The 23,081-nt window shown below is 41.1% G+C and overlaps 1 protein-coding gene across 2 annotated transcripts in view; it reads left to right on the forward strand.

Moving 5' to 3' along the window:
- Positions 1 to 23,081, forward strand: part of si:dkeyp-23e4.3 (rho GTPase-activating protein 7) — a 251,409-nt gene that overhangs the window by 205,317 nt on the left and 23,011 nt on the right. For both annotated transcript variants that reach the window (XM_039776150.1, XM_039776151.1), the window contains exons 2-6: positions 8,838 to 8,909; positions 9,480 to 9,561; positions 12,025 to 12,088; positions 14,252 to 15,627; positions 19,374 to 19,544. In XM_039776150.1, coding sequence (XP_039632084.1) covers positions 8,838 to 8,909; positions 9,480 to 9,561; positions 12,025 to 12,088; positions 14,252 to 15,627; positions 19,374 to 19,544 — 1,765 coding nt within the window. The remainder of the gene's footprint in view (positions 1 to 8,837; positions 8,910 to 9,479; positions 9,562 to 12,024; positions 12,089 to 14,251; positions 15,628 to 19,373; positions 19,545 to 23,081) is intronic.

The following is a 23,081-nucleotide window of genomic DNA, read 5'->3' on the forward strand; positions in this document are numbered from 1 at the left end:
TGCTGTGAACAAAAACAAAGCATCAAACTTGTCATTCTGCATTAGCATAAGTTTTATTACCCTGTGACTGACTGGTGTTCTATCCAGGGATGGTTCCTGCCTTGCACCCAAATGCTTGCTGGGATCGGCTCCAGCTTCCCCGGGACTCTGCACAGGAAGAAGTGAGTTTAGAATATGGATGGGTGGATTAGTTCTGTTATTTTATGACAGAGGCACTGTGAATAAATTGTGAAGAGGACTCTTCTAAAAGTGTGTATTTAGCAGAGTTGTTAATGAGTTTAGCCTCACCTGTCTCTATTGGTAAGAAATTGCAGATTTTATGTGTATAAAATCACAAGGCATTTACATGTAAGTCGGCTGAAGTAGTACCAGGTTGGCGAACTAAACTGACGGAGTTGAGTAAAGCTGGATGAGTGAGTAACCCGGGGGTCTTTAGTCACAGGTCAGCGCAAAAGAGCTGGTGCCATCATCATCTGGTAACATGGCAGTGAGCGCTTTAATAACTGCTGCTGGACAGACTCAGGACCTTTGGCACCTCTGGTTATGCTGGCAAGGAAGACAAATCGCTGTAATCTAAACTGCCCTCCTTGGCCTGGTCATTGTGGCCCCCCAATTATCCCCTGTCTCACCACTTCACCTCCTAACAGCTAATGTGTGGCGAGCACAGTAATGGCCGCCGTCACATCATGCAGGTGGGTGCTGCTGCACATTAGTGGGGGTTCAAGTGGCTCTCCACTCACTATGTAAAGTGCTATATACATGTAAAGAATTATTACTATTTATTATCTCCCACCAGCCTGTTTTAGATTAAGTCATCGGTAAATGGACGGACTGATGGAGCCATCAGTCGCGAATGATCATGCTGCTCTTTTTAAATTGTTTTTGGGTTGCGGTGCCTTCAGTTTTTTGCCAATCACAGCTACAGAACATTGTAACCTGCCTAATTTCATGCTCTGAAACGGCTTATTTCCATTTTAACCACTGCGCTAACTCACGTTCAAAAAACAAATATGAAGGTAAGGCAATGACTAATTGATATTTCATATGATAGCCTGCTGGGATTAAAAAAAGAAATTAAAATAGTTACATTTTTGTTCGCTGATTAAACGACTGTTTCTGTCCAATTTCTGTAGCAGATGGTATTTCTGCTGCCACCTTTGAGTCAGATCCATTATCGTGAGGCTGTTGTTAGCAACAGGCGGGGACAACAGAGCACTGACATCACATCTGGGGCCGGTGCCAGGGGGCTCCTCTGGGGAGCTGAGCACTGGTCATGAAGCCTGCCAGACTAATAATAGACGCCACTATTGGCTATTGTCCTGCATTGTGCATGGGCATGGCTCTTTGTCATGAAGCTCTTTCAGGAAGGACACGGATACACGGAAATGACATGTTTAGGAATGCTCATGAAAATGGATAGCTCTACATATTATGGCACGTTGGTATTAAGAGGCCCCTGGCCTGGTTTGTCACAAACTTTACTAAGATTCAAGGCAGCTTCTGTAGTAACAAAATATACTTCAGCTATGCATATAACAAAAGATCTTGTACATTAAAAAAGAAGGTTTTTGTATTTACGCCCAGGGAAAGAAGAATTAATATGCAAGTTTTCTAACCCCAATGATTCCACATGCAGGGTTATGGGGAGCCAGAATTAGGGCACATTGTAACAGCCACCCCTGGATGGGATGCCACACAATACATTATTATAGGACTGTGACAATTCCAGTTCCAGCGACAGTGATCAGATTATTCTTGAGCTAATACTGGATGGTGAGGGCTGTGTGGTTGGTGCTTGGTTGGGTGGTTTAGAGTAACATACATTGTGATGTATGGATCGGTGTCCCAGCAGGTCAAGTATAAGAGATAGTCACGAATGGAGGAATGATATTGATGCTCCTGGCCAGGAGGTGGGCATGGAGGGGCACTGTAGCAGCTGTTTTACTGGGACTGGCATCCCTGATCTGTCCAGGAAAGTCAGCATAGTCGATGGACGACCTGGATGGAGAAGCATCCTGACTGGGATGGTTAGCAGTCCCTTTCTCTTTTGGGAGGCCAGAAGAAATGTGGGACAGTGGGAGACTGGCTCTCATGCGCAGGCCATTCCCCTAAATTCTTTGTGATGATGCCTGCAAGGCATTATGGGAGTTGTGGTCACATAGGGCTGCCCTGCTGGGTTCCAACCTGATGGCATATCACAAACATTAACACTCCTTTTGTGAATCCCATACCAAATGGCATATAACAAGAGACATATACACTGCACAGTGCACTGCAAACATTAACACTGAGGTTTACGTTGATGACTAAGATCTCAGTCCATTCTAGATGGGTAGCAGAGCTAGTATAATAAGTTAGCCACAGACCCCCTCAAAACCAACCAATACTTGGGCTACGTTTCCATATAAAAAGACACAGACATTGATATCCATTTTCACCTTTCACACACAAAACCTCAGCATTTTTTACCCACTGAAAATGGAGAGTTGAAAATGCTCTCCAGGGCCGCCTACTTCTGAAAAAGCCAACTCGGCATGGCACTGCGAATGGGTGAATACACAGACTCTCATTGCGCTCTCATTTGTTTGTGCTTCTGAAATAGCCCTTCTCTGATTGGATCCTGCTCACTACAACATCTCACTCCCTGATTGGTCACCCTCCATGGGAGAAAGCCTTTGCTCCAACATAGCAGACACAGAAGTTCAAGTTCAAGTTTCTTTATTGTCACTCCATTCAAATACAGAGTACAGAACGAGACAACGCTGCATATCGTCAGGATTACGGTGAAAATTTACAACATGCAGTGCAACAAAGAAGGAAGAGGAGCTTTCCATGGGCGCTTGTTGTGCTGCTTACCGCTTTGCGACTAAATTGCGTGTTGTACAGTTTGCATGCTACATGAATGCACAAAAGCCAACTTATTTTATGTTTGTGTGGTTGGCAGCGTTCAAAACCCCTTCGAGGATGCCCAGTGTAGACAACCGGCTATGTTGTATGCATTTTTGCCCATTTTAAATAAACAATGTGAAAACTCTAGTATGGATGAAGAACGTTTTGGTTTAAAAACGCTGTTACGGAATGAAAACATAGCAGCTTAGTGGACACACCTTAGTGCATCGACCAACGCAAATGTACAGCGCTTGAGTTGGGGTCTACTGTCTGTGAAAGACCCCCATAAGAATAACTGGGGCTCAGCAGCTTATTTGCTCTGATTTGGCCTATTTGGGCATGACATTGTTAAATGCTATGCAAACATATACAGTATTTTAAGTACATTACTAATACAAGTAATTACATTTGATTATCAGTGTTATTTTTGAACTTGAGTCATGGTTAGAAAAATATTTAACCACCAAAAATGTGATATCTCTGTCTGTGATAAAATGAAAAAGAAAGCGTAACCAAGTCACCGGACTGTCACACCACACGTACGTTTGCTAACTTATCATTTTCAAAGTAGAATCTGCGCGTATTTCTGATGACAGCGCTGACGCGTCTGCTTTATTACCCTGTAAATTGTTAGCAGCGTCCTCATGAATACCACAAGCACGACCCTGCAGGATTGAAATAAACATCAGGGAGACCCTCACAAAAAAAGAAAATAAAGCAGCTCAAGTGAGCATATCACGGCTGCCGATTCCCAGTCATCTCACAAGCGCTGGTGGCCCCCTGATGAGCTCTGCCCTCCACAATAATAAGGACCTGTTGCCGACAGGTGGGCTTCGTCATCCTCACACACATTTTGTTTTGGAAGCATCTGGAAGCATCAAAGCATAAGGCTTTCAAATGTGTGTGGGGGGCAGAAAGGAATAAAATAAGCCCTCTTTAGGTAACACCTATTCCCCCTGCTGCGGCCCACTCTGTCAATCCTGTAATTTTTAAGGAATAGTGTGCCATTGAGCCATAGTGTGTGGCGGGCTAAACAAAAAAAACGGCCCATTCAGCCTGAAGTGGCTTGTGAATTGGTCGTGACCCTCATCTCCAGGGATTAGGTAATCAGAATTCAAAGAGAGCCTTCAGTCAAAACCTTGGGCTTTTGAAATTCCCAGCAGGCAAAGCCTGAACAGGGAGCCTGGTGTTCTCCTCGGGGTCCTTCTCAGCTTCGTGGCTGCCCAGACGTTAGGTGCCTGCTATTATGTACTTCAGGCCAGGGAATGAGGTGGGCAAGCTGTAGTTTTGCACGTAGCTCCCACCTCACCTCGCCAGTGTGCTTATCAACTAACATCTACGTTTCCTGTGCTGGGGTGGGCTTAGTGCCACTCTTTCATTTCTTAATCTAAACACCCTCGACGTACAAGAAAGAAACACTTCCTCCAAGTTACCCAGCGTTTAGAATGGGAAATGCATTTGCTAAAACAATAAATAAATAAACAGTCCTGTATAATTGCAGAGTTCTGATACCATCGCGGCCCCCTTTGCATAAACAGAGCATTCTTCTACGCTGGGCATCCCATCCGGTCCTACCAGTGGCGCCACTCTGTGCCGATGACGTCTGAGCCCCTGCTTGTCTTCGTTTACTGCTAAGTAGTTTTTTATTGCCATGTTTTGTCTGCGTATAGCGCTTCAGGTATTTTTATACATAAAAGTGAGCAGTGTGAGCTAAAGGGTCAACAGTGGGTGCCATGCAGCTCCGTAGATCTGAGTTCAATGGCTCACTTTATTCACTCGATTGATTATTAATCTGACATCCAACAAGCTATGGACTAGCCAATGGAGATCTGATTACACTATTAGCCACATGGCATTTCTCAGGGTCAGTTTGATTGTTGAACAAATACAAAGCTCACAGTCAGTCCAAAATTAAAGCAGAGTTTTTAACAAAGGAAACAAATAGAAGTGCCATGTCATTTTCTAACCCACTTAATTGAGACCAGCGTCACAGGGGGTGCTGGAGCCTATCCCAGCTGGCATAGGGTGCAAGGCAGGAACAAAGCCTGGACAGGGCACCAGTCCATCGCAGGGTGAACACACACACACACACACACCAATTCAGAGGAGGAAACCCACACAGACACGGAGAGAACATGCAAACTCAACGCAGGGAGGACCCGCACCGCAGACTCTGGCCTCAGTACAGTGAAGTAGCAGCGCTATTACTGTGCCAGCCAAAAATACAGACATGCACAATTATTATTAGTGCTTGGGATCGTTAGACAACTGAATAACAAAGCATTTTTTTTCCTCATTTACTTGTTTATTCTCAAGTTTGACAATAAATGTGATATAAAATGGCATATAACAAATGACAAAAAAGTGTGAATTAGTGTAAGCTGCCATAATGAAATGCGATGATTTACTTTATGAGGTATTAGTATAGCATATTAGAATAGTTGCATTACTTACTGTATATACTCATGTATAAGTTGGGTCTTAAAAAATGGATCATAAAATTAGACCCCAACTTATACACCTGTTCAAAAATGTGACCCTTACATTTTTATTTTTTTTTTTTTTTACATCTTCTTGCCTCCTCTAATCTCGCACCAGTTTCTCAGACACACTGAATTTTGTTGCAGCAGCACAGTTACCAATTTCTTTTGCCACTTCAATGACGTTTAATTTAAAACCAGCTTCATATTTTCTTCATCGTAGGTAAGGGATGCTCTTACGATGAAGGTGTATGAGGGTGTGAGGTACAAAAAACAGACAACAGTGCAAACGCTGCTTCGGAATAGTTTGGGCATTACCGTGTGGTCACGTAGACACAATACATAGAAAACAAAAGGCCGTGTGCCCCGCGATTACTCTCTCAGGTGGGTGTTAGCAAATCGTAATCTCTTGGACCAACAGTGCGAGTTTTCCACATTCAACTTATACGACCAACATTATAAAATACTGGAAATTATACAGTAAAATCAAGCCTTGACTTACCTGCGGGAGAACTTAAACGTGAGTATATACAGTGTTTGAAATATTGAAGCGTGCATTTGAGTTTAAATGTTTAAAGTCGAAACATTCTCAATTGTAATAGAAATGTGTCGTTTTCACCCTCTGATAGAGGTCCATTAAGGGCCAAAAACTAAAAATCATATTCATAGTCACTGACCTTGAAATTGTCTTAATGATACCCCACATGCTTATGTTTGAAATTTGTCGTTTTAACCTTCTAGGAGTCGCTCTTAAAGGGCTGGACCAGCAGTAAATAATCAATTATTAGAAATATATTCATTCAAAATACCATCAAATGACACTTCGTGCGCCTGTATTACTCATCTGTTGTTTTTTTAATCTTTATGAAAAGGTGAAACTTTGACCCCTCTTGAGCCCCTGGGGTCAGTTGTTGTGGCATGCACGTCTTCAAGTCCCTCAGATCATTTTTGCTGAAAACACATATTTATTTATCACAAGAGTGAAATTTCCTGCACAAATATGGTCCAAAAGCGACCTACAAATTAGGGTTTTTTTTTTGGTTCTAGAGGACCAAAAATAAAGAGTCATGCGACTCGATAGCAGAAAAGATGAAACAGTAAAGTAATGGCTGACTGGAACATTGTCACTTGCTTACTTACTTAGCGTAAACTTTTATCCAAAAGCCACTTACAAATCCCACATGAATAACATAATTCAATGTGTCCAATGTGGAATTATGAGCAACCAAAAGAGAGCAAGAGGGCCACTTCATGTCCACGAATCCACTCTGCCCACACCAGTGCAGGCCTCCACCCCACTCTATTCATAAAGATTCAGTTTAACAAAATCAAATCAGGCTTGAACTGGATTATTTTTAGGTCCTGACTTTGCTGTAAAGTTCATTACCTCACACTTTATGGAAAAAATTCATGTTTACTTTTACTATAGTGGTTAGAGTTTTGGATTCAAATCCTATGCTTAGTAAATATCAGATTAAAGATTTTTTTAGCTTGTTTGTGTGTGGGTTTTTTCCAGCTACCAATGTTATTCTCCCATATTCCAAACTGTTATGATAAAAAGTTAATTTTATTTTTTGATTAAAGATATTTTTCTATATGCTTATGTTTGACTTTTTTTAGGTTTTAGATCACGTGGAAGCAGATTATGTCATTGTTAGTGTGTTGCGATAACACAATATGAGAAAACGGGGTGCTGCTTTCAAAATACCTCAAAAGCTTAGCAGAATATCACTGGTCAGAGGAAGAAACAGGTCTCACCCCAGACAGCCTGGCCCCAAACTCAAAAGGTCTGCACAGTCTAAAAATCAAACTCAGGCTCAAAAAGTTCAAATATAAATTATAATAAATGCATAAAATTGCCCTTCAAGGTAGAGGATGACCATATACTTCTGGCTTAAGAAGTCAAAGCCAAAAAAAGTAACTTTATAAATCAAGAATATATAAACAAAAAGAAAAGCAATAATTGACAAAGAGTAAAAAAAAGCAAAAAATTAAGCCAAAAATATTCCTAAAAGGGCAACAAGTACAAACTCACAATCTAGTAAACATAAACCAAAAACAAGGAGCAAAAGTCCAAAAAATGAGAAAAAGCCAAACAATACGTACAATAGTGATCCGCAGTCAGCAGCTCTCAATGACACTCTGCTGGAATTCAGAATATGAGCGAGGGCGGTCCTAAGTAGTGTTGTCATACTGGACCCGCCTCTTTGAGTTCCACCTACAAAACACCAGAAACATAAATACACAATACATAAACTTAACAATACTTAACAAAAATGGCATAATATCAAAAACCACAACACAAATGGCAATAAAAAGGAAACCAAACTTACCAGGGAAAAGATCCTGGCTGAAACATAACAATGAAGTCTTCTTTTGTTTTCACAATGTCCAATTTTATTACCATTTTACTTTCATTTTTTTCCACTAATGCCACCGCCATCTGGGGCTGTTACAGTGAAAATGTGATGTTGGATTTTAGAGGTGAGTCCTTGGAGGTCACGCCAATGACGTCACTGATGCAATGAACAGATAGAAACCCCTGTCATGGAGCCTTCTTTTCGTGGAAACATTAAGATCCTTGCACTCTTATTAATTTTGAGCCTTGGCCTTTCTTTGACCTTCGTTTCTGGCATTCCTCTGAACTGGCTGGCAGGATGTGGCTTCAAATCCCACTTGTGACACTGTGTGACCATGGGCAAGTCACCTCACCTGCCTGTACTCCAACTGGAAAAACAAAAGAAATTGAACTAATTGTAATCATAAACGTTGTAAGTGACGTCATTTGATTTTGACCTTTGCTCCAGTTAGACCCCAATTCATTTGGATTCCTCCTCTTAAAATATGTGGTCAGAACCTCTTTCTAAGGATGTCAGACCAGCCAGTGATGTGTGCCGCTGTAAATAAGGCCCTGTCTAGGGGTGTGTGTACTGTTTTTTTGTGTGTGTATATGAGTAGACAGGTCTGGCCCACCAGGACTCTGAGTTGGGTTAAGCGGACTTATTTTATTTTTCTCAGCCCTGCTCACTGCTGACGTTTACTGCTTACTTGGCAATCACTTTTACTCCAAGAATCATGAAAAGGGGCACACAGAAACAATTTAGGGGTGTCACTGAAATGATATGTGTGGTCTCTTTGGTGGATTCCATTCACTCTTCTGTATTGTTATTAACCACATGGCACAACATTCAAATTGGGGTCTTCCTTGAGGATCGAGGATTATGTCTGTGGCCCAAAGCAGGGTAATAGAGGCCTTTGGGCCACACTTTCAGCTACTGTTCTAGACACAACAAAAGATTGATCCAGGCAAAAACATACAATTTTACACGCAGTAATCTAAGGCGAGACCAGAGTTACCTACTGTATAATTATAGTACATAACTTGCTTTAATATAAAGGTCATGAAAGTGAAAGAGTGAATGTGTGGCGCTATCCTGTATGACCTTTTTTGTTTTCTTCTCCATTTAGAAATTGAAGCAAAGGAAGCCTGCGACTGGCTAAGAGCAGCTGGATTCCCACAATATTCGCAGTTATTTGAAGGTACGTCAGCAGAACCAAAATGTGACAAAGCCTACACAATAAGCTGCTTATCTACAGTAGAAGCCGCTGTTCTTTACTCCTGAAATCTTGACGTTTGTGTGCGTGTGTGACTTCATACAGAACAGGAGTGTATTTGGAGAGGATCTCTTGGGGCTTTTAGCAAAAACGGGATAGAAAACGGACTCGTCCAGCCAGTGAGAACAAAATGTGCACAGCTCTTGGCGGAGAGGAAATCCCGAGCACATGTGAGCCCTTCTCGAAGTCCTGCTTTCTTGATGCTTACATGGATGCTGCTTTTTGAGGAAGCTCAGTAATGCCAGCCTTGCACAGCACACCTCTAGAGTAGGACACAGACCGACTGTAGCATAATCAAATACTTCGGAGATGATTTTATAGGGTTTTTCACAGTGAACACATTTTAAAAAACGTGTTGCTTAAACTGTAGGACAGTTTGAACATGTTTGCAATTTGACATTGCAGTGCCTTCCAGTGATGTGAAGTGCAGGGTCGTGGTGTTGATTCAAAATGGACCTTTTAGTAAATGTTTCTCTTCTTTTTCTTTTTTATTAGACTCCCAGTTTCCAATAAACATTGATCTTGTGAAAACGGATCATGCATTTCTGGACAGGGACGCCATCGATTCCTTGTGCAGGTAAATCCTCATCTCTGTCTCCCCCCTTTTCTCATGCAGTTTAAGCAAACATTTTTGCTGAATTCTCTTGTCTAGTGCTTGAGATTTATTGGTAGTACAGTTTCCATAAATAATCATTTTGTTTTATTCTAACAAATTCGCTACTGATATTGTGTGACTATGAGCAAGGGCCCTTCACCTGCCTGTGCTCCAACTGGAAAAACAAAAGCAACGTCACCAGTGGTGTCTCAAAGTTTGTGATCCACCTTGGATGAGGACATCGGCCAATAAACAAGGAATGATAACAGTGCTACTTGTTATTGTTAATATTATTATTACTAATTTGCCTCACCCAATCATTTCAATATACAATCATCGGGTGAATGGCTCTGTCACAACTACAGTATATTTTCTTTATTATTACTATTATTATTGCTGGTAGTCACCTTTACCCAAGGCAACTCACAATTGCTTACATTTTTATATTTTATTTTACACGTGGAACACAGGCAGATAACTGACTTAGGAATTATGATAGGAATTAAAACAGTAAGCATGTCTGGTAAAAGGGACGTCACATAAACATCAGCCTATACTGCAGTTAAACAAATATTTACACTGGTATCAGGTCTGACGTCAAATTTATTTATGATATACCAGAGCAGGTGGCGCAGTGGTAGCCCTGCTGCCTCACAGTAAAGAGGCCAGAGCTCACACCCCAGCTCATCCCTACATGGAGCTTGCATGTTCTCCCCGTGTGTGAGTGGGTGTCCTCCATCAGTCCAAAGACCTGCAGCTTATGTGAACTGGCGATGCTAAATTGGCTCTGGTGTGTGTGTTTGTCCTGTGATGGACTGGCACCCCGTCCAGGGTTTGCTCCTGCCATGCCCCCCTTTGCTAGCTGGGCTAGGCTCCAGCCCCCAAGAGACCCTGGTCTGGATTAAGCAGGTTGGGTACTAGACGACTAAGATGAGACATTAGTATGTGCCATAGGAACAAGACTGTTCACTGAATGGTGCCACTTACGGAGTAAACAAGGCTGTGAGGCCAGGGTTTGAACTTTGGGGCTGGAGGGCCACAGTGGCTGCAGGTTTTCATTCTAAACCTTTCCCTAATCAGTGACCCATTTTCACTGCTAATTAACTTACTTTCTCTTCATTTTAATAGCCCTGTTTTTAAGGATTCAGTCCTTTCTTCATTAAATAAGAGCCAAACAGAAATGAGACAAGAAACAAGCTAAACCGGGGCTTCAAACTCCAATCAGTTTCTTACTGAGAAGCAAATTCTTGTTGTTAATTAAGCCTGTTATTTAATTCCACGGCTTATTGCTGCTCTCATTCTGCCACAGCAGACATTTCCAAAGCTTTTGATTTCCTCCTTTTTCTAAGAGCACCAATGTTAAAAGGTTTTGGTGACCTGAGCAGATCAGCCTTATGAGACCTTCACCATCTTTTATTTAAAGATACTTTGTGATGGGCACAGGAGGGCTGCATAAGTGGCGACTCATTTTGTGTCTCATTATTGTTTGGCTGCTAATGAAGGAAAAGAAACCGTAAAGGGGTCTGAATCAGCTAGGGCAAAAGAAGTTAAAATAGTACAAAAATTAAGAAAATTAAAACCTGCAGCCACTGCGGCCCTCTGGGATTGGAGCTCGACACCCCTGATGTATGCCATCAACAAGAAAACAGCAACGTGCGAATCTGAGTGTGACTGGAGTAAGGTAGAAACATATAATATGAGCGGAGTCGTCTAAAAGAATCCCAAATGGACAAGCACTCTGCTTACCTTAAGTGGCAATGAAGAAAACCACCGCAGCCCACCGGTCTGTCATGAGCTGAGCTGAGCTGTTCTTTACATTCTGTCGATCCGACTCTCTTACTTTCAGGACTGCAGTGCGCAATGAAGCAACTGACAAAAAAACAAAAGAATTGCTAAACATCAAAAATTTAAGCTACGCAAAAAAAACAAAATAACTCATTGTTCATATAAGTTATTTTTTCTTTTTACAGAAACTTTATTGAAATATGCAAAGATGCAACATTTAGACAAAAATAATAGTGCAATTAGACAATCATCACATTTCTCATTAGAAATTAGGACTCGTTTCTTTCATCCATGTTACACATTTCTGCCATTTGCTATTCACACAGACCAGGTATAGTTTTCTTTTATTCACAAGACTCAAGCAATGCTATGCCTACTAGCTTACTTTGCTGTAAACCTTTCTCCTCCCTGGAAATTTTAGAATAAAAAATGATTGTGGTCTCCAAATTGCTTACAAACCCTCAAAGTTTACGAATGGCTTTGAACTGACAGGATTCAAAATGTGTGTTTTACCTCAGTGTCCATCCAACTGGTCTGCAATGAGCAAAAATGGAGAAGACATTTCAGAGACCAGCAGAGTAAACTTCAGGCCCACATACTGCTTTCTGAGTGACCCGGGTGTGGGCAGGCCAAATGTTAACATATTATGTTTTATTATAGGAGACTGAACACTTTAAACAAATGTGTGGAAATGAAGCTCGAGATTGGTCGGCAAAGGAGAAAGGTAAATAATCCTGAAAATGTAGTGAAGAAAATATTGTTTTTTTTAAATGTATTTTGTGTTATTTTCAAGAAGCAGAACATTACAGTGGTATGCTCCTCAGTTAAATAAATGTTAACTTAACAGATACAACCATTGACTTCAAAAATAAATGGAATAAAGCAAAACAAGATTCAACGAAAGGCTCTGCTTTCTATTATGACATGTCTGCGTCTTCTTTCTCCAGCATGACCATATGCTGCACCCCACACCCTCAGTCACCTCACTCCAGACGTTGGGTGAGCCCCCTTAAACAAACACCATTGTGGCTCAGTTGACTGCTCAATCAAGGGGTTCCCTCGAAAGCCTTCAGGCTTATTAATTAAGCTCCTGGCTCCACTTAGTGCTGCCTCAATCAGACCCATTTCAGCAGGCAGTGTGGTGTAGTGGTTAAGGCTTTGGACCTCAAACACTAAGGTTGTGGGTTCAAATCCCAGTGCTGACTCTATGTGACCCCGAGTCATGTGATCTGCCTGTGCTCCAATAGGAAAGAGAAAAGAAATGGAGCCAACTGTATCTCAAATGTTGTAAGTCGCCATCTGCCAAATAAGTAAACATAGGCCGTCTGGTGCCTTGGATTGCATTTCTTCTGCCTGCCCTGCATTTTTAGTACTTTAAAACCCCATGGGTCATAAAGGGGGGCAATAACCAAGAATGCCAGTCATAAACACCCAACACTACTAAACTAAACTAATACTAAACGTATTCTTATATTGAACCCATCCCAGTGAGCAGATTCTGATAACTATGCAGATTTAAACAGACTTCAAATATAAAACTGTGTTTTTACATACACACACAATACATCCCAGAATATACACGCATATTCAGTACTTTAATGGCCTGATGAACACACCCATATATATTTGTGTTTACTGTTCTCAAAAATAATAGACCACCAATGAATTTCAGTCAGCAGGATTTTCAGCCAATAGAAAGCCAACAACCGTGGATACTGATAGATAGATAGATAGATAGATAGATAGATAGATAGATAGATAGATAGATAGATAGATACTTTATTAATCCCAAGGGGAAATTCACATAATCCAGCAGCAGTATACTGATACAAAGAAACAATATTAAATTAAATAGTAATAAAAATAAAAAAAATTAAAATAAAATTAATGTTAGCATTTACTCCCCCGGGTGGAATTGAAGAGTCGCATAGTGTGAGGGAGGAACGATCTCCTCAGTCTGTCAGTGGAGCAGGACAGTGACAAAAGTCTGTCACTGAAGCTACTCCTCTGCCTGGAAATGACACTGTTAAGTGGATGTAGTGGATTCTCAATGATTGACAGGAGTTTGCTTAGTGCCCGTCGCTCTGCCACAGATGTTAAGCTATCCAACTTCACTCCTACAATAGAGCCTGCCTTCTTAACAAGTTTGTCCAGGCGTGAGGCGTCTTTCATGTTTATGCTGCCACCCCAGCACACCACCGCGTCTTATTGCAGATGTTGAAGGATGCCAACCTTCTCAGAAAGTATAGTCGGCTCTGATCTTTCTTACATAGAGCATCAGTATTGGCAGTCCAGTCCAATTTGTCATCTAGCGGCACTCCCAGATATTTATAGGTCTGCACCCTCTGCACACAGTCACCTCTGATGATCACGGGGTCCATGAGACAGTCTATTAACGATAAGACTGGGATGTCTTGTCAGATTCCTATTATTCCTGATGATTCCTATTATTAGGTTTATTTCATTGTAAAATAATAGAAATCAAACGATACTGAAAGCACCTGTGCTGTTAAGACGTTTAACAAGTGCTAATCATTGACTGGGGCACAGAAAGCGGTTACTTGTTAATGAAAGAAACAAAAGATAAATATAAATTATGAATCTAGAAAAAATAATCATTCACAAAAAGAGAGATTTAAAGTCAGGTCAAGTCTTTTTTTTTTTTTTTTAAACATTTTATTAATTTTATTAAAATCAAATAACATTCCATAGGAGCAAGTCAAGTATTTTTTTTTAACATGTTTCTGACTGGCCATTTTTATGCACTATATGAAGTGTATTATTTTATTTATTATATTTTTGAGGTTCTGAATAAGCTATAGGGGTTAAACTCTGATTTTCACTGTCCATCTAAATCATGTCCACCCCATGCTTGTTCTTTTTTCAGAGTGATGACTCAGAAGATGAGGACCCATGTGCCATCAGCACAAAGTGGACTTTTGAAAGACACAGCCGGAGGTGGTCACGTTTGGACGGCTTAGATTTCTCTCAGGCCGATGATTTTTTCACTGGTGTAAGCCCAGAGAGCTCCTGCCTGAAGAACGCAGACAGTGAAGATGCGGCCTTTTCGGACAGCGGGGAAAAGCATGAGGTGTGCTCCTTGCATAGCTCAAGTAGCACTGACAGTGATGGCCTCAGTGTCCCCAAGGCCAGTGAGGATTTAGAAAACAGCAGGAGCTCTTCAAGGAACTCCTCGATCAAAGCCACATCTCCAAATACTTGCTTTAGCGGACCACCCTCCCCAAATGACCTTCTCGTTTCTGGTGGGGAAGACAAAGTTTGTGACAAGCTAGTTGTTAAAAAAAGGGGAAAGAGTTTGCTGAAGAAAATGGAAAAGCTGCGTATGAGGAGCTCAAGCTTGAGGAGGCCTTCACATGTCAAGGGGAGATTGCTGATCAGTGGGCCAGTTTTACAGGAAGGCTTTGATGAAGAGAAGCTAAAACGCTTTAATTGTGTGGATATCTCAGAACTTCAGGATGACAGCAGAGGTAATTTTTCCTTCCCACCATCCTGTAGCAGCAGCAGCCCATCAGAAAGCAGCAGTGTGGTTAGCACACCCAGCCCAGAAATCCGCATCCGGAGCCTTGGGAAGCGGGTTGGGATAAATAAAGAAGCAATGGCTGACAGTTTGTCAAATGGAAACGAGCAAAGCTATGAAAGTGAAGAACTCATACAAAACAAATTGATGTTTCAGGTCCCACATGGACATAAACCTGGAACGTTCCCAAAAGCTCTAACTCATAATGTCTTGTCCCCCATAGACAACACATCTGTAAATTGGAGAACTGGTAGCTTTCATGGCTACAGAGGGGGCAGGTCAAGGACTAATGCCTCAAAAGACCACGAGCCAGTCTCTAGCCCCTTGGCAACTGTTGACAACCGAATCAGTATTTATGACAATGTCCCAGGCGTCCATGTTCATCATTCAAAAACTGAGCTGCCAGCAGGAATAGAAGACGATGACGTCTTTTCAGAGCTGGATGATGTCATGGAACGCATCAATGGACTTCAGCAGTTAGTCAGTCAGTGGACAGAGAAAATGTCTGACGATGGGGACTCAGATTTTGCCAATGACTCCACATCCCCATGCCCATCATCCCCTAATGAAATTCATCTCGAAATCAATCAGCATCTAGAAAATGATCACATAGGCTCAGAAATGGACGTGGACAATTTGGACAAAAGTTCCCTTGAGCTTGGGTCCGCAGAACTTGATTTCCTAAGGGATTCTGGTGTTGGATCATCCTTAACACACCCAAACAGGTAAGCCATGACTACGACTTGTTTCTTTTAAAAAGTTCTTAGGAATAACAGAAAAGAAGACTGATTACAATTTAATGACCTTACAGGAGAGGAACTCCTAAAGAAGCTGAAGGTCCTTTATATTTTACAGTTCTAATGTATGCATATAAATGTGCCTTGCATGACTTGTGAGTAACATCAAGAAAACAAAATCAAGCAGGCCAGCACGATGGAGTACGTCACCAGTTACATACTTGCCTTCTTCCACACAAGCCTTCCATTGAAGCTTTGCTTTTAGTGTTGTATAAAATAGCCAAGCACCATACTCGAGTAAAAGTAGAGGTAGCTATCTGGAAAGCGACTCGAGTAAAAGTACATTTTGCCAGTGAGAAAACTACTTAAGTCAAAAGGTGTATTTAAGTATCAAAAGAACAATCTCTCATTGTCTTTAATATCTCTCTATTATGAAATAAAATCTTGACGATATGAAACTTTTTTCCTGCGATGAGATGTGATCTTTTAAAGAAAGACAGAGGGACACTTTCACATCCTGTCAGACGGTCAAGTCGCGTCATATTTACAACCTTTGGAAGCAAGTCTCGTGATACACATGCAGAGCAGGTTAGAGATAATGGAAGTCTCAAAAAAAATGAAAGTAAAGATTGCGTTAGCGCAAACAAACGGAAAATCTTACTTGGTGAAATAACGGAACAGCTAAAAGAGATAGACTAGTGTTTGAGGATGTCTAGGGGAGAAGAGAGACAAAAGGAGAGCTGCTGTACAGGCGTTTAAACTTTCGAAGCGCCGCATGACATGCAGATCACGCGGCACGGCAGCAGCAGCAAGCCAGCAGCTGATTGAGCAAAGAGGAGGTAAAAATCACCGTTTAAGAGGGGTTTCGGAGGAGCGACTGTGTCTCCTTGGGGTGCGTTCTGCTCCCCTCTTTACATCGGTGTGTAGTGCTGGTAGGGGGTGAAGCCACCTAGTAATAAAAAAGAAAAGTTCTTACAAACTGTGGGCTACCTTCTTTTTGTATGCGAGTCATATTACCATCACTAACATATAAGCCAAGTAAATTCAACTTGACACAGTGACATCCTAATGATTACGTCCTCATTCAGCATGGAGGACGCTAGAAGGAGAGCCGTTCAGGCTTCCTGCACTTTAAGAATGAGCTAATCTGTTCCTGAAAACCCTCCGTAAAGTGATCACCTACACTCAACTGAATGGAAAATATTTTTAAGCTTTCCTTGGCCCTCCAAAATGACCAGTACTTCTATTCAAATAACAAACTACATGAGAACGGACCGAATTAGTTAATCGCAACATTAGTTGTCAAAAAACAATCTCTAATATGGCATTGCTTTTTATTAAATAATGTTTAGTAAAGTACTTTACCTAGACTTCACTTTTAAAGGAATGGCCATTGGGTTCTTCCTGGGCTTTTCTAACTAGTTCACAATCTCTTTTGGAGCTGTGGTGCCCAGGATAATGAGAACAGAACAACACACGAGACAAGGTGAGTGAAGCACAGCATGAGAAGGCACAAGTGCACCTCACCGCAGCCTGCAGGTCAACCTGACCCCGTCTGACAACCCCAATCTGATGACCGCATCAGAACACAGCAGCATCAGCAGCGCAAATAACTTCTGCTGCAGTTACGTGCTATCAGACAGACAGTAAACATGAATAAAAATCAATTTGAACGCCCTACAAACTCAGAGCTCAGAGTCAGACAATTTAGAGAAAACAAAGCTACACAAATTCTCTTAAATAGTGACAAAATGCCAACCTTTCACCTTAGTCCAGTGTTACCAAACCTTGTGGTCTCCTGATATGGTAAATGGTAAGTGGCCTGTATTTGATATAGCGCCTACTAGAGTTCAAGAACCCCCCTAGGGTAAAAAAAATATTTAAAAATAGAAAAACAAACATTAAACAATGTGTTGAATAGGAAGTGAATGTCAAGATTTCAAATAGCTGGGGTCGCGAAAAAGCTCAGATTTCAAAATGGGTCACAAACCTAAAAAGCTTGGTAACCTCTGCCTTAATCAATTGTATGAAACAAAAAATATAACCTGGTCCATTAGAAATGCCATTTTATAGTTTAATTGTATTTGGAGCAAAGTGATGCACATTTAGTTTGCTTTTTATTTTTTCATGAAAAACAAAATACAGCTTACATTTAATTGCTTGTTTTTGCAGACCAAGTAACAAATCAACAGTGACCGTGCATTTCTCTAAAAAGTCCAATTGGAAATTCACGTGAATGTAACGAAAGTGGAAAGGTGAAGCGTCATAAATTGGAGTTCAGAAAAACGTGAGACTGGGATTTCATGTTATCAATGCCCAGTCCCGCCCCAAACATCCAACCCCACCCCAAACATCTAGCTCCGCCTAGTTCTGGGGCTAGTTGTAGCAGGAATGACTGTGTAGATGATCGGCTGTTAGCGCCAACAGTGCCTATTTAAATATTCCCAGATTCTTCTTATATGAAAATTTTCTTAAATTGAGGAAAGGCCATATTTTATGTAATTTGACTGAGTGAAACACTGTGAGCATTTTTGTAGCCCTTTTGTTTTCTGGTTTAATACTGCAGTAACAAAGTGTCGAGCAAAGTATATTAGAGAAAATGTATCCAGGTGCATTTGAAAATATCGTGAAGTAAAATTTAACTACCATATATACTGGCGTTTGAGTCATCCCGCGTATAAGTCGGGACTTGATTTTACCGTATAATTTCAGGTATTTTATGTCGGTCGTATAAGTCGAATGCAGAAAACACACGCTATTGGTCCAAGAGATTACAATATGCTAACGCCCACCTGAGAGAGTAACCACGGAGCACACGGCCTTTTTTTTTTTTATATGTATCGTGCTTACTGTATGTGACCACACAGTAATACCTGAACTATTCTGAAGCGACGTTTGCACTGATTTGTTCTTTTTGTATCTCACACCCTTATACACCTTTATCATAAGAGCATCCCTTATCTACGATGGAGTGTTCAATCAGAAGAAAGTATGAAGCTGGTTTTAAATTAAAAGTCGTTGAAGTGGTGCAATTAAATTGGTAACTGTGCTGCTGCAACAAAATTTGATTCATCTGAGTAAGTGGTGCGAGATTGGAGGAGGCAAGAATGTAAAAAAGATGTAAAAAAAAAAAAAATTAAGTGTCGCATTTTTGAACGGGCGTACAAGTCGGAGTCTCATTTTATTCAAGACCTGACTTGTACGCAAGTATATACAGTAGACAGAAAATATAACACTCAAGGAAAGTAGAAATATTTTCAAAATATACTCATGCTCTCATCACAGGGAACCAGTGCTCTTCCTCCTAGCAGCGAGGTGCAGAGACCAAGTTATAAACCAACTCTAGACAGAATCGAGACAACAGTCCCATTATATAAAAAGTCACAATCACCTATACAGTATATGCCTTTAGGATAATCCTACCTGAGGGGTAATTGTATCCAATGGTGGAGTCGTATCTGGACCCAGGTGTGGTTGTTGTTGGAAAACATGGCAACAACACTGACTAGGAAAAGAAAATGAATTATCTGACATTGCAACATAAATTAAACACAATTTAAAATGAAATTGTTTAAACAGCTAAAACTCCATAGAACTTTCTTAATTGAAAATTACAACATCAACACAACATTTTCCAACCTGCTAAATCCAATTTAGAATCATGGGGCCAGTGATTCAAAAATCAGACCTGGTTGACTGATGGAATGAGTTGATTCTAAATGTTTTTATTTCAGGCAGCAGAAGTTACACTGGTTGAGTGAGCAAAGTCTACACGGAGAGACGTCCGGCCTAAGCATTGACAGCCAGACGACGGCCCAGCTCAATCTGCTGCAGAAGCTGGCATTGCTAAAACTCACTGCCCTGATGGACAGATACTCCCCATCCAGCAAGCAAGGCTGGAACTGGTAAGGATGTGTCTTTGGGGAGAAGGGTCATGTTGTCAAAGGGGTGTACCTGCCAGTGGGACAGCAGTCCACTCTACATTAATAAATCTCCGCAATCTCATATGGGTTTCCATTTGTCATTAACTATATATGACCTAACCATGTCATTACCTGGAGTTAATTTTGAACAGCGTCTTCCCGGCTTCTAAAAATAATTTAAACGTCATTTTGTGGGATTCAGAAGTCAATGAATCTGATTTTCACATTGTTTTATTGTGTCTGATGCATTTTTAACGGCATTTAAAAACCAGTATGTTCTCCCGTGACATCTTATTTTCATTGTACGTACTGTCATGTTCAGTACCCGTAGTTAGGGACACGTTCGCAACTTTCTTGGTGACGTCGCCTAGATGGCGCTCTGTGTGACATCATCAGTGCAACGACTCCTAAGCCAGCGATACGGGTCATTCGTGTCCAAGTTGGTGGATGCAGCCTTATACCTAGCATGTGTTGTATGTAATGTAAGTGCCTTTTTTGACTCATCACTTATCACTCATCAAAAATGATTATTATAGCCTTCAAAATATCACCTGACTTATTAAATAAAAAAACAAGCAGAAGCTCTTGTGCATGATTTCATGACTTCTCGCCTCTACCATTGTACCAATGGTACCACTTATGGCTGTGGTATAGAAATGACATTTTCTGTGTGAACGTCCAAATTTCTGCCTCTGGTAATGTTCCTTACCGGCATTACCAGCAATTAAAAGAAAATCATTTTTGTGTCCTCTGCAATGTTAAGAGAGAAAGGCTTTGGTTTGGGATAAAAGGAAAACAGGTGTAAAGAAAGGAAACTTGCCTTTTTCTTTTAGAAAGTGTAGAGAGAGGTCTTCGCTGATGATATGAGCGTCGTGGTGGGTCTCATGTAGACTGGAGAGACGGCCCTGCCATTAATTGGCCGAGATGGCACTGTCGGTCCTCCACTCCTGTGCGTGTCTTCATAATCGGACCTGACGACCTCATAATTGTATACGTGTAAAAGAAAGTGCGCCAGCTGCTCGACTTTTGCAGGGCAGGAGACGACACTTTTTGCAGACATGTTCATGTGATCAAAAGTCTCCACGCTCTTTGGAGGTCATTCATATATATATATATATATATATATATATATATATATATATATATATATATATATATATATATATATATATATATATATATATATATATATATATATATATAACTGATCACCAATTGGCCTCGCTCACTGAGTGCAAGGGAAAAAAAAATAAAATGTAGTCTATAAGTTATTAAACAGTAACATCAACGTTTTAAGAAGTAAAGATACATTGAGCACCACTTATACATAACACTTTTTAGACCAGTGCTTCTCAACCACAAAAGTGGGTCGCGAGTTGTCTATATTGGTAGTGGGTACACCCCCTGATCATCACATTTGATTTATTAAGGGGAATCCCCTCTTCATAATGGACCACAAAGACAACTTATATGAGAAAAAGTGAGTCACAATCCCGGAATGTTGAGAAACGCTGCTCTAGAATACAACACATCTAGAACTCAGCTGATGGAGTCCTCACACACACCAAGTGAACAGAGCGCATCACTCCAGTCCTTTACCATCTGCTCCGGCGGCCTTGAGGATGTTGGTGACCTGGAGTAGGTCGCTACACAGTTTCCTCTGCTCGAGACTGAAAGAAGTTTAATTCTCTGAGTCTGTTGCAGTAAGACATGTCCTTGAGTCTGGGATGAGCCTGGTTGCTCTCCTCTGCAGAGCTTCAAGTGCTGCTATGTCTTTCTTGTCATGTGGTGATCAGAAATGGATACAATACTCCAGATGAGGTCTATTTAGTTTGATCATAACATCTCTTGACTGTGCCTCCCATCTTGTTTTAATAATTGATGTTCCTTTTGCCCATGTGCAGCACTTTGCACTTTTCTTCATTAAACTGCATTTTCCAGAGTGTTTGCCAAGTTCTGAAGCTCGTCTAGGTCTTTTTGAATTGCTTTATTGCTGCCTCCATCTCCCTTTCTACCATTCCAACAAAGAAGCCAATCAGATTAAAATGAAACTTCATCAGAAGGGGGCTCACAAAAATATAAGATTAACTGCCAGACACAACCCACCTACCTGGCTCTAGGCAAAGATTTGAGTTTTAAATCACCCAACTTCAGCTCGCTGTGTAACCTTCTAGATCTTCAGCTACAAAAGATTTCTGTGTGAGCATTTATGACATAATCAGCATGCACAGCAATTCAGAACGGTGTCCCTTCTAGAAAGGCGCTATATAAAGTATTCATTGAACACATGCTGAGAGTGAAGTGCATTGCGATTCACGGATCATTTTTGTTGTAACTAAATAGCTTGGTCACCATGGAAACACAAAACCAGAATCAACAACCCTGACATGTAAACAGTGAAATGCCAAAGTGATATCTGCTTTCAGTTAAAAAAAGATGGGGGGCACGTTAATAATGCACACTCAGTGATGTCAATAGCTTCACTGTTTAAAAATCCACAAATGGATCATTTATCATTAATTTCATGATTCTCTTTCACTGGCACTCAAAAAGAAGTGCAATGAGCCAGAATATTGGTATGGCTGGAAAAGGCTGCTTCAGTCACTGGCACCTTGGCAGTTTCCAATAATGCATTAAAGCAGGCTCACAAATAAGCTGTAGTAGGGGGACAAGGACGAGGACACCAGCCTGGACATGCTAACTGAGCTATTACATTCTCAGCATTCAGTACAAAGGGAGATTGGCACTGCAACACAGATTAAACAGTCACATAATAATATGAACAAAGAGATCTTGCTTCACAAAGCTGCTCTGATGCCACTTGGACTATCTGCTTTAGTCAGTGTCGTGAACTAGGTGCTATTCTTACATTTTTTTTTTTTTACCGTTATCCAATCTTGCCCTTCTAAGTGTCAATGAAGCCTAGTCCATCAATTTCCCCCTGAATTTTCACCACCAATAGTCATTCTGTGAGGTGTGAGGGGTTCCCCTTGGAGAATCGCCACTGGCAGCCACAGTGTACGCTTCACCCTTTACCAGTGAATACAAGGGTAAGTCACGAACCTGAGTGACCCAAAAGTGGGCAACCCATGAGCTATAGTTTAAGAAGCTATGCACTAAAGAATCCCAAAGCACACAGTCTCAAACACTTCCAATAATTCCTACTGGAGGGGGAAATCACTGTCAAACCCTAGCAAAGTAATAAGTCCAAGGACCGAATCCTTATCAAATAAAACATGTATTCTTCACAAAAATGCATTCCAATCACAATGAAGCTCTGTGGAGAACAAAGAATAAATGCAATTGGCCTGTAACAAAGGCAAACCAAGGTGAATAAAGTTCCAACACAGAATCCGAAAGTAAGGTAAAAAAAAATCACAAGTTACACAAAATTGAGAAAAAGCACACGAACTCCGCACTCCTACACGCTTTCAAAATGAACCGCCAGGAACTGTGGGAGACCCTCTGGTCACATTGGCCAGTTCCTGGAGTTGACTGGCAGGTGGCTCCGCCTCTTGG

This window comes from Polypterus senegalus, chromosome 13 (genome assembly GCF_016835505.1).
Source record: "Polypterus senegalus isolate Bchr_013 chromosome 13, ASM1683550v1, whole genome shotgun sequence".
NCBI classification, from domain to species: Eukaryota; Metazoa; Chordata; class Cladistia; order Polypteriformes; family Polypteridae; genus Polypterus; species Polypterus senegalus.